The 12,927-nt window shown below is 45.7% G+C and overlaps 1 protein-coding gene across 1 annotated transcript in view; it reads left to right on the top strand.

Annotated features, from left to right (window-relative positions):
* Window positions 1-12,927, top strand: part of CCDC191 (coiled-coil domain containing 191) — a 170,825-nt gene that overhangs the window by 115,178 nt on the left and 42,720 nt on the right. The window contains exons 11-12 of the mRNA XM_086935594.1: window positions 5,804-5,919; window positions 9,014-9,096. Of these exons, the coding sequence (XP_086791720.1) occupies window positions 5,804-5,919; window positions 9,014-9,096 (199 nt within the window). The remainder of the gene's footprint in view (window positions 1-5,803; window positions 5,920-9,013; window positions 9,097-12,927) is intronic.

The raw sequence follows: 12,927 nt of genomic DNA, 5'->3' as shown, positions 1-12,927 counted from the left end.
AAACAGGCTTATACCCTCCACACAACACCATTCAAACTAGTGGGGAGGGTCATTAAGTAATAGACTTTGAACCATAGGCATTTTGTGTCAGCTGCCAGTAATAGTATGAAGGGGACTACCCTGTGATGAACATTGAGGGCCCGAGAACCCCCTCATAGCTGTGATTTGGGTGCAACAGCAGGATTGAGCGTTAGTTGGCATATGTGGCTTTCGACATTTGGAGCAATGCAAGGGTTCGACAAGGATTGAAGAGGCCCCTCCTTTGTTTAAATACAAAGGAATCGAGATGCATTGGGAACATGTAGAGGTAGTGAAGTTTAGTTTGAATTTGAGAACTTTTGGACAAACCTGCCTAAGATCGGTAGAGCAGTTATAGGCTGGTCTTCTCTGTTGATGTTATTACGTACGTTTCAGTGATGGGTATTAGTATAACACATTGACTGTCTTCAGCTTTAAAGACTCTGCAGCAGTATGAGAGGAGAGGGACTGTGATCTTGTGTTAATTTGAGTAGCTGCGAATTGACTAAATCGCGCCTAAACAAGAATGCATCACCAAATACATGTATGATTCAAGCAAATCACATCTTTAAAAATGTCCGGATATCTTGCTGAAATTATTGCATACATTTGACCCTGAATGTTCATCAAATCACCCCCGAAGTGGATTAGATGAGGCACTCATATGCTATGGATATGCCGCATTCTGCGGAAAGTTGGCAGCAGCTGACATGTTCGTATCAGAAATATCACATAGCAGGTAAGTGAGTAGAATTTGCACTGTTGTTCAAAAGATTGATCATGAGATACCGGATGGGTAATACCATCCACTGGACTACACATGGTACAAAGGATGGACTAAAGTGGCGAGGGTTGAAGCCACTCCTGTTGAGAGAGTAGCGGCACCAATAGCAATAAACCTGTGTATGCCTGGTGTTTCTGGGTGCTCACTTGAGTTATTGACAAATATTCTGAGCACTGCTTCAATGGTGTTGTTTATTGTGTTAGCTCCACTCAATAGAAATAAAGCAACCTCTGTGATTGTCTTGAAATTAAATGTAGTTTAATGAAGATAAACTAAGGGTGCCTCTATGCTGCTTTGATGTGAGCCCTACTGGTGGCATACTGGTTGTAAATGAATTGATATCTACGGAGAGACAGATATAAGCGATGAAAGCATAGACCCATCCATAGGCTCCAGAGATATTATGGAACAAATATATGGGATATCAATACATTCTATTGTTTGCATGTCCCAAGGCCAAGATTGACAACACCAAGATGGCAGCCCAGCAAGGAAGTGCCTGTGCGAAACAGTCTATCTACCAAGGAAAACAGGAAGAGTTTTGCTAGGTATGAGGTCATTGCAAGGAGAGGGCCGTAGGGAATCAGGTTCAAAGGGGAGTCCTGTGGCTTCTACCTGCTGCATTGTGGCAGCGCCAGCCATTTATTGAGCCAAGCCCGAAACATATGACATGCTAGGGACTTGGCCCAGGGTAGCGTGCTGCATGGCAGACTAATGGCAAGATGCAATGAGGATCCGAATGTGGGATGACAACTCTATAGTTCGTGTACTCCTCAGGAAAAATGTAGCACCCATGTTGTTATGAAATGAAATCCAGCATTTGTAAAGCGTACAATTACCCAAGGGTGTCAAGGCGCTTGGGCCGTCGGGGAGATTAAGCAAGCTATTGCCCAGAGTCACATGGTGCTGGGCTGATCTGCCGCTGGTGCCGGGGATCAAACCGTGAACGCCCGGGCACCGGAGTCGGGCGCCCTGGCCGCTGCGCCACATCTCTTCTTATGCTAAACTTCTGGACACTAAAGGTTGTGTGTTCTTTCCTAATTTGTCGATTTTCTACACTGATGGGGAGGTCGAGCACAGCACTACATGATTGTTTTATCTTCTTTAGCTTGCTGCTTTAGATGTTTTTCCATCTGTTGCGTGTGCCCACTTCCTTCTTACGTTAGGGTGGGGGTCTCAGGAGCTGTTGGGAGCATCTTTCTTTTTCAAACTTGAGTGGGTTTTTGGAATTAATGTTTAGTGCATGGATGTGTATTTGTTTTACAAGTGCTTTATGGCTGCACTGTGTTGGGATCCTCTGATTGGCTGAGGTGAGGCAACACTGTGTTAATTATATGTTGACCTGGATAGAAGTGTAGCTGAATTTATTTCTGTTGTATCACTCTTGCTAGTTGTAAGGGGATCAGGGTTTTTTGTAGTGCATTATTTCTATGGTATCGTTCTAGATGAAAACCGATTGCATTTCATTTTCTTGTGTGTCTTTTTGAAAATGGGACTTTACATTTCATTGTTCTTGTACCTCTTTGCGAGGGTAGCTGCTCCATTGACTTGTATTTGTTATGCATGGAGTACAACAGACCAGTTGTAGTAAGTATGATATCAGATTAGTGATCTGTACTTGTCCTCCCATTGTTTATTTGTAAGGTGGATGGTTTGCTGTAACCGCTGTACTCTCGTGTCCTTGCTCTGAGAGTTATGACATGGTGCGCTGTGAAGATGTAGATGACGCGCTATCTGCACTTGTCCTCAGTATCGGCTATAGTTAAGGTCGATGGTCTTCTGTAATTTCCTGCCCGTGTGTGTGATGAAGCAGTGTGCTGTACGTCGGTAGATGATCTCTTTGTATTTGTTCTCTGTCTTGTTTATAGTTAAGGTAGATACTTTTAGTGTGATGATGGGTTGTGCTGTAGATGATTTGTATTTGTCCTCTGTATTTCTTATATTACATTGGTGGATGGTGAACTTTCTTTTACTGGGAGATTTTAACCATCATGCTTTTATCTGATATTCCTACCAACACTCTCATCTCGAGCCTAAACACCTTGGGTCTCAACCGATTGGTAGTCGGCCTCACCCATTCAGCAGGCCACACACTCTACCTCCTATTCACCAACTCGTCCCATATTAAGGTCTAGTTTCCAATACCAGTCCTCTGGTCAGACCATAATATATTAAAATGTTCCTTACACATAATTTCCTCCTCAAGCAACACACGTAAAGAACCAACACTGAGTAGGCCATGGAATAAAGTCAACCTGGTTTACTGCCGACCTAAAATCAGACAAGCTAGCCGCTAGGAAGGCAGATGCAAGTGGAGGCACTCAAAAAGTGCAGACGACAGGCAGACCTATAAATCCACCCACAGAAGCTATCTTGACCATATACCTACTGCAAAAAATCCTACTTAGGTGACAGAATAAATCAGGCCTCCAATTCTCACAAGGAACTGTATAGAATACTAAAAGAATTTACCAACCCGATCTCATACCAGCCAGTACAGCCCATATCGCAAGAGTGGGTAGACGCCTTGTTCTCTTTTTTTGTGAACAAAATTAACAACATTCACAGTCTTTTCCCTCACAAGATCGGTGAACATCAACCCCAGGGGCCTACTAGCAATTACTCCCCGAACTCTACCTCCCTTAATAAATTAGCTAAATTTACCGCTCCCCGTAAGGTTAAATCCGGCTCCCCTGCTGACCCTGTTCAACCTCACATTCTGCTTAAACTTGGGACAGCCCTTCTTCCTGGCCTTACCAAGCTCCTCAACCTATCATTACTACACTCAACGGTTCCAACAAGGTGGAAAGCGGCCATGGTCAAACCCATACTAAAGAAGCCCACCCAAGATCCTAAGCAGCCTAACCACTACCAGCCCATCTTCCTGCTCCCTTTCTTTGGGAAGGTCTAAGAGTCACTAATCAATAAACAACTTACTACCTTCCTGGAGGGTAACGATCTGCTGGAACCCTCTCAATCCGGGTTCCGGGCTTCACATAGCACCCAAATTGCCTTGCTGGAAATAGTAGACAACATTAGACTCTCCCTCGACGCCAGACAATCAGCCATCCTGGTCCTTCTCGACCTGTTAGCTGCCTTCGACACCCTCTCCCACATCACTCTCTTGAATCAACTGTGGGGGATGGGTGTCGGGGGCACCGAATTGAACTGGTTTAGGAGTTACTTGACAGATCGAACCTCGAAAGTTCACTTGTGCACTTTCGTCTCCAGCAGCCAACCTATAGACAAGGGTGTCCCCCAGGGTACTATCCTAAGCCCCACACTCTTCAACCTTTACGTGGCACCCCTAACCAGCGTGATTAAAGCACACGGCTTTGACACAGTTCGTACGCCGAGGATACTCAGCTGCTAATCACACTAGGACCTGACACCAAACTTCGATTCAGGCAGTGTAAGTCCGATATACACTGCTGGATGCAAAATAATCATCTGCAACTAAACACCAGCAAAACCGAAATCATCCTATTTGGCAAAGCACACACCTTGTGGTCAAGTGATTGGTGGCCTCCCAATCTCGACACATGTCCCTCACATAAGTCGGCGGCTCGCAACCTCGGACTGCTGATTGACAATCATCTTTCTATGTCCGATCATGTCAACCATGCGGCCAGTATCCGCTAGGGACTAATGCGCAGCCTCCGTAAGGTCTTTAAATAGGTTCCACTGTCATCTCAAATGCCGCTGGTGCAAGGATTAATCATCAGCCGGCTAGTTAATGGCAGTGCCCTCATGGCCTCCATCAACGAAGAGCATCTAACAAAACTCCAGGTCCTCCCAAACATGGCGGCCAGACTGGTATTAAATCTACCATCTCGATCCCCCTCGACACTCAGTCTCAGAGTTCTCCCATGGCTCCCTATCAGAAAACGTATAATATTCAAGATCAACTGCCTGGCCCACAAAACCCTTAGTAGACATGGCCCTCGCTATCTTGCTAACAAACTAAAAAGGTATAACCCCTTCAGAACTCTCCGATCTGCTAATAAACATCTTCTCATTCCATACAAAATCCGCACCACCAGAAATGGCGGAAGATCCTTCTCATATCTTACCCCTTCCCTATGGAACTCACTCCCTCTGCATCTACGTACGGAGACCAACCACAGAAAGTTCCGGAAGGCACTTAAAACCTGGCAGTTTTAAGTCTTTTTTTTTTTCTTAGTACTCCCTCCTCTCCTTTCCCTTCTCCGTTTCCCGTTTTAGGCTAGCGTTCTGCGACCTTAGGGTGAATTATGCGCTCAACAAAATCTCATAACATAACATGGTTTGCTGTAAACTTATGACGTGGCTGTGAGCCTGACGACAGCTTATGCTATGTCGCTGTAGAAGATCTGTATTAGTCTTCTGTATTGTTTATTGTTAAGGTGGGTGGGGTGCCGTATTCTCATGTGCTGGCTGTGTGAATGAGGATGGAGGGTGTTGCGACGATGTGCGGCAGCGTGCACCAAGAGCTGTTGGAAGTCAAAGGCTGTATATTAAAGATTGGCAGTACCTGGTGAGTAATGTTTCACACTCTATCTGAAACTAAGAAAAAATGACGCATTTTTTATCAGTCTGCCTGGAGGTCACATTTTTAGAAGACCCTCCATCTTGACTACCTGGGAGATCTTCCCCCTTGGACAATGTTAATCAAATGCATCTCTTCTTTGGATCATTGAATATGGATGAGTAATCAGTTATTCTAATAGACATAAATAAGTATCCGGTAATCTATTACTGAATATAAATGTTTTCCTTTCAGTTTTTTTAACCCTTTGTCTCTTTCAGTGTACATCATTGAAAATCAGTGATTGCATGTGTTCACCTGCCTGTATAGTGAAATGTTATCCGTTCCAGCCCTTCCCTACTGTATCTTTGCTTGCCAGAGAGGAGCATTTTGCCAGACTGACCAATTTGTCTCTGTTCATGTAGCGTTGGGGTACACATCTCTATCTTGTGAGATGTTGGCTAACTCTAGTGTGGCTGTTTCTGTTTTCACAGCTCTCCTGGGACTTTGTCTGGTGCGGGGAGCGTTAGCCAACCTGATAATCAGAGTGTCGTGTCCACCTCCAAGAGGACTCCAGGCCAACCAGGATCACCCCACCCCATGGTGAAAGGTAATTCTTCATAACAGTTTTTTATCTGCAGGGACGGCTTTGCTCAAGGTTTCAAACAACTAGGGCAGAATTTCCAAGACTAAGTGGTAATTGTTGTTCTGACTTAAGAAGGAGTTCTGAGGTCAACGCCCATGCCTGCAGTGTTGACCAGAGATTAGGACTAGGATATTTCTTGGGAATCCTTCAAAGACCCTGATGGAAGAGAATACACTGACCCTGCAAGAGCCTGTCTCTAATAGCTGACGAAACCAAAGGCTTGTTTTGGCAACAAAGTCAGTCACTTGCAATACTTCATTCTGAAATGTAACGGTGATGGAAACACAGAGTGATTAGAGGAGGACATCCTCAGAAAGTGGTTCTCCAGGCCCTGCAAGTCAACATGAAATATTCTGGTGGTTGAAGTGTTTTAGGATAGTATTGTTAGATCCAAAGAGCCTGCAAATGACGGTAGGAATGTGATACTGACTGCAGGAAAGGGCATTTTAAAGACAGCAGCCAATGTTGGGTCCCTTAATGAGATGATGGTAAGATATTGGAAATGTAGAGTGCTAGAATCCACTTTCATACAAATTCTTCCTTCTTGGTGGAGCAGGTGAATCATGAGGTGTCTCAGTAAGTCAATATAATATGGAATGCTATTTCACCTTCACGTGAAATGCATTTTTAGTTCAGTGGTTTTGGAACAAGAAAGATTGCTTTCAGGATACAGGCTTCAGTAGTCAAAGCTTGCTCTGAAGGCATTTTTGGGGTATAATATTAAATTCACCTAGCACATATATAATGTACAGCATTTATTTTTCAAAGGTAGCCTTTTTGTAATTGCCAGGTGGATGAGCACGGGGTGGAGACGGGCTGCACTCATGTCCTCAGAGCCGAGTTGGATCGTGGCTACTGCTCAGCTTGGATCCACGGGTACCCACGGTCCAGCATTGTTGAGAGGCCAGGCTGACTCTGTCCACCTGTTTCCCTTTGGGCACTGGCAGTAGGTTTTCTCAGCGAGCCTGGAGTCTTACAGGCATATCCTATTACCCGGATTTGGTATGACCCAACCTATTTCAAGCAGGCTTTTCTGGTTGAATGGGCGGAGAGGATAGGATTTGGGCTTAGTAAAGACACCAAACAGGTTTTGTACACCTGTATTTGTGCTCTTCAAGTCCTTTCTGAAACTTTCCAGGTTCTCATTCCAAGATGACAGATCCTTCTTGAAATCTGTATTTGAATGGCCAATCCAACATGGCTAGCATAATTCCTGTGTTTGGTTTCCTCTTCCTGATGGGCAGCATACAAACAGTGGTAGAATATTCATCAACTGCTTCGCAATGCAGTCAAAGTGAGGTTGTTTTCAATTTGCTCACTATCCATTTTGTCTTCTATTTTCTCCCTAATTTTGTACTTCATTCAAGCCCCAGTTTGCAAGTCCTTGGATAGGGTTCCAAGTTTTAGTCCATAAAAGTGTAAATTTATGCACAACAATATGTGTGTGGTAATGATGTTGCCTTACATGGTTTGCTTAAGAAATGGTTACTGCAAAACTTTAAATGAGAATGTTAGTGTTCAGCCTTCAGCCACTGTTTACTGCACAAGGCTGCTCCCTAAACTTGGGACTTACCTCTCCTTTTCCTCAACACTGGGAAGATCAGACTCCCTCTGACCCGTATATTGCCTATGTCCCTGCAGAGGCTGCCTCCCTGGCCTATGACACCTACGAAATCCATCCATACCATCCACCACAAGCAACTTTGTTGTCGATGTCAGTTTAAGAAGCGAATGTGAAAGGAGGGAGCTATTGAAGTCTCTCATCATCAATCCATTTACTACTTTCTTGCCTCATTTGTTCCCGTTTGATGTTAAAAGCCACTTCTGGCAAGTAATGTTATGCTTAACTTTGCAATCATATTTGAAGATAAGATAACATCTTCTCTGCCTCAATTGTGAGTGCACAGGAGTATGCTCAGTAGATGCTGCATTGTAAATATTGCAGACTTCCATACCAAACTCACAGTCAGCTCTTCAGCTGGTGAATCTGGGCTCTGAGATGCGTCTCCTGGTGCTTTCTATCATCCATGATTTTAAGCAGAGAAGCAGGGTAGTGAGCTGAAGAACAATTGTGATGGGTGCACCCGCTAACATCACATTGGGCGTCATTTACTGAGCAGTGGTTGTGTTCTCTTTGTGCTAGGATGCTACGGCATGGATTGATGTAGTTGTTGAACAGAGCTTGTAACACTTTAGAACATCAGGTACACAGTAGGTTACAGGAATATCCTTGTAAGCAGACCAGTGAGTAGTCATATTGGTGATATTACGTTGTTGGGCTGGGCAAAGGACAAATTGTTCATTGTCCCGAGAATGTTTTGCTATAGGTGAACGGGAAGTTGCTGGATTTCTGCCTTGGTAGAGCATGGTTAACTAGTGGTAGCAAATGATTAGCATTTTCAGCTGCAAAAGAAGGTTTCTTTTAGGTGCTCCTCCAGAGTTTATAAGTTGGCTGTTGACTTTTTTGCCATGATAGGCGAGTATCGTCCTCACTTGTAAAGGTGGGAGTAGTGATCCCATCTCCCTGTTTTCTATATGGTTGTTAATCTTTGAATGATTCAAAGAACAGAACTTTCCATTCTGTATCTATTCCAGCCTCTGTATATATAACAAATAAAAGAATAAATCACTGAGAAATTAAGAACATGTAAAGAGCAGCATTCCAGAATATCCTGAAAAGTTGGGTATCTCAGGAGACAGGAGAAAATTGAAGCAATGTAACCGTGGCGGTGTCAGGTGATGAGCAGAGATCCTTCCTACTTTGCAGTTCTTCACATTGAAAGATTCAAAATTTCCAAAGACTTATGGGAAGAATGTTTGAACTTATGTGTATCTGAGCAAACACCCATCATTGTGGATGTCCCCTCATGGCAGGCAAACAACCTCTAATTTTAGGACCAGTCTGAAGATAGGCCCACCAAGCTGGATATGCCACTCCAGGAAGACCTGGGGCTATTAAGGAATAGCCCTTTCAAAGTCTTTTACTTTTTCATTCACTTCAATCAGTTCACTGTCACTTTTACAAGTGTGTTTAATGATTGTATTGCCTTTCCTTAAGCCATGCAAGAGAGAGCGGCGCAAAGAGCTGAACGGAGGAAGGAGTTGGAGGAGATCCGGAGAAGGCGTGAAGAGGAGAAACTGGTAAATACCGGAGAGAGGTTATTGTGAATTCAAAGATTTTTACTGTATTGAAAATGTATCAAGTATATTTAGAGTTGTGTGTGAAGTTGAGGGAGATTAGCGAATAGGGCTTTTGTTGTGAGTGAGGTCTTAAAAGAACGTCTGAAAGGACACCAGTTCCTGGGCACACCTGATGTCCAAAGGGTAAGAGTTCTGCAGCATCTAATTAGTTTGGCTCTAGTTTCCCCAATAAATGTAGCGGTTCGATATTACACTCCTCGTGAAAAGTCATACATTTAACAGAGTAAACAGAATAAGTAAAAGAAACTCCAATACATGAGTTCTAAATCAAAAAAAGGACAAAAACAGATGTATTACATAAAGTTTTAGTAATGTGGTACAGAGAAAAATGGAGGGAAATGCCATAAAGGCTTAATACAAAAATACAGATTCATAAAACTCAATACTATATAAACTAACTAAGCAAACGCCGAACTTATAAAAAGTACCCACAACATCCCCATGAGGAAAATCTACGCAGGAGGGCATAGTCTTTCAAGATAGACCCAGCAGCAGGAAAAAATGAGTGAGACCACAATAGGCAGCTTGTAACCCCAGGGAAACAGAATGAGCCCCCGAATTCTAAGACCCAAGAACTTTTATACACACATCACGTTTCTATTAATAGGTTCTGCAAATACAACACAGGATGATCATGGTTAGGGTTGCATTGGCAAATCAGAAACAGCAATCTAATATTTAAAAAATACGCAATTATTTAATGATAACTATTTCGTACGGTAAGAGAATATCCACCCACTCTCACAGAACGGCACTCCGGAGATGGTCAGCACAAAAGGAAACATTTCTTAAACAATGGCTCCTAACACCAGCACGTCTTCAGCGAAACTTCCTGCAGAAGTCCTTGAATATGATACTTTAGGTACACAATGAAAGCTTCATTCACAATACACATTTCCTTATACAATAGTCCATTTTAAACCCATAACGTCATTCACTCATTGTTCTGGCAAAAGAAGAGATAAAAAAGGACACTGATTGACAGGGGAAATGAGCAAGATAAACAGAACACCTAAAACTGCATCCTTATTAAAGAAAATGGCATCTCCTATTAACATGTAGCATAACTATTTTAAAGTGTTAATTACACTTCAAAATTACTCAGTAAATTTGTTTCAAAGGCAACATGATTGATTCATCTGTTATGACTCTATGCGTCATTAAAACTCCCAAATTTAAATAAAATGCTACTGTACAGCCATGGAGCAGAAGCAGAGGAAGCCCAACTAGAATACCTGGTTTGTGTAAATCAGAGATTGTTGACTCAACCCAGCTAATGCTGGGGGTCATCCTGGAATGCTGGCAAAATCTGGAGCTTACTGATCAGATACTCCGCTGGTAATGAAAGTCTTGAAAGTAACCCAGACCAGTTAACCTATCAACTATAGCAAGAGGGAAACTATTTTATGCCTGAGAAAATAGGTTTGACTACATCTGATTTCTGGCAAACATGAAATTGCATTAACAACAGATTTGAGGAGGACCAGATTTCAATCAGCAAGACAAAGTAGAAATGCATTACCATCACCTGTGTTCAGGCAGGTCGCTCCCCACGCCACACAGCTAGCACCACCTGTTGGTGCCCGTGTCCTTCCTCCCACTTCTGCTGCCACGAACGCAAGTTCGAGTCTCCTGTGCCCGCTCTCGTTCTATTTTCGTTTTCCACTGTTTCTGTCCGCTCTTCTGGGCTACTGTGCCTGCCTTCCTGTTCTGCCTTTTCCTCTTTTATCATCCTGCCTCATTCTCCCTGGTTCCTTTTCCCCATTTCCCCAGTTGCTCGCTGAGTGTTTTTTCCCGCTGCGGCGGCCCCGCCCCCTCACTCGCCCATTCGCCCTCCCAGCTGCTCCCCCCCCCCCCACCTCCCCTTCTTAATGGCAGCCGCTGCGCGGTGAGGAGAGCGACCCATGACCCTGTGTTCAGGCAGGTCGCTCCCCACGCCACACCGCTAGCACCACCTGTTGGTGCCCGTGTCCTTTCTTCCACTGTTGCTGCCACGAATGCGAGTTCGAGCCCCTGTGCCCCCTCTCATTCCTTTTTCGTTTTTCACTGTTTCTGCCCGCTATTCTGGACTACAGTGCCTACCTTCCTGGTCTGCCTTTTCCTCTGTTATCATCCTGCCCCTCTCTCCCCCGTTTTCTTTTCCCCAGTTACCCCCATTGCTCGCTGAGTGTTTTTTCCTGTCCCTCCGGCCCGCCCACCTCAATCGCCCATTCGCCCTCCCACCCGCCTCCCAGCTGCTTCTCCCTCCCACCTCCCCTTCTTAATGGCGGCCACTGTGCGGCCACGCAGCACACGCGCCTAAGACAAGCCCGTCTGCCCCTGTCCGTTCCTGGACCGCGCCAAGCGCAAGGCATCCTTGTCCCCACGAGCGCCACAACACCAGACGCCGCTACGCCAACCTCCTCCACGCACTCAACACCGGCCAATCAACCACCTGCTTCCAGGCCACGCCGGAGCACACCCACCGATCCTTCACCTGCCCAAACTGCAGCGTCACCAGCCAGCGTTTACCAGCACATCCTGCCCCTCATACCAGGGCAGGTCAGTACCATCTCAGATGCATACTGCTCAACACCCGCACTGTCCACAGGCACGCCGTCGAACTCTGGGACCTATTCGACTCATCCTCCCCGGACGTCACTTTCCTGACGGAGACCTGGATGAACACCTCAATGGCACCCGAACACCTGCACTTCCAGATCCTCATCGATCCCAACACCACCCTCAGAAGAACCCTTGTGTACAGACCACCCCTCCGGGCCCCGGCCACAGTTCAGCGGCTCCATTACAGACGTCGTCAGCTAGCACGCCTTGGCCTCCAGAGACTACATCTTCCGTGGAGACCTGAACTTCCACCTCGAAAACGCCAATGACATCTACTACACCACACTGCTGGACAACCTCGCCAACCTCTGTTTCAAACAACTCGTCACAGCACCCACCCACTCCGCCGTACACATGCCCGACCCCATCTTTTCCGCCAGCAACCACGCCGCCTTCAGCCACACTATGGAACTCCACTGGACCGACCACTGCTGCATCCACTTCTCCTTCGAGAAAATCACCACACACAACCACCCGCAACAAATCCCCCACCTCAGCTGGAACAAGATCTCCGAAGAACAGCTAATCGCCACCTTCGCCCGAGACCCACCAACTGACCACACAGACGCAGCCGCCCGCAACCTCAGGCAACGGATCAACAAATGCGCCAACACTCTTGCCCTGATCAAGAAACCCTAAAACAGACACACCGACAGAAGGGCCATCTGGTTCACCGCCGACCTCCAGGCATCCAAGCAGACCTGCCAATGATTCGAGAAGAAATGGCGCCATGAGCAAACACCGGACAACCACGCAGCCCTCAAGAATGCCAGCCGCAGGCACCACCAACTCATTCGAACTGCCAAAAGGACCTCCTTCAAGGAACGCATCGACAACAGCGCACAGAACAGCAAAGAGCTCTTTAACATCATGAAGGAACTCGCCAACCCCAGCTCCAGCTCCAACGACATCCCGCTGTCAAAAGACCTCTGCGACTCTATAGCCACCTTCTTCCACCTCAAGATCATAGACATCAACAACAGCTTCACCACTCAGACCCCCCCGACAGCCGCCGACACCTTAGACTCACCGCCCCAAAGTCACACCGGCCTGCTGATCTCCTGGAACCACGTCAATTACGAAGACACCATCAAAACCATGAGCACCATCCACTCCGGCTCACCGTCAGACCCTTGCTCTACCACATCTTCAACAAAGCGAGCTACA

The sequence above is a fragment of the Lissotriton vulgaris genome, chromosome 8, assembly GCF_964263255.1.
Source record: "Lissotriton vulgaris chromosome 8, aLisVul1.2, whole genome shotgun sequence".
In the NCBI taxonomy this organism is placed as follows: domain Eukaryota; kingdom Metazoa; phylum Chordata; class Amphibia; order Caudata; family Salamandridae; genus Lissotriton; species Lissotriton vulgaris.
Note: the sequence above shows the minus strand (reverse complement) of the source record. Positions and strands in the feature narration are given on the sequence as shown.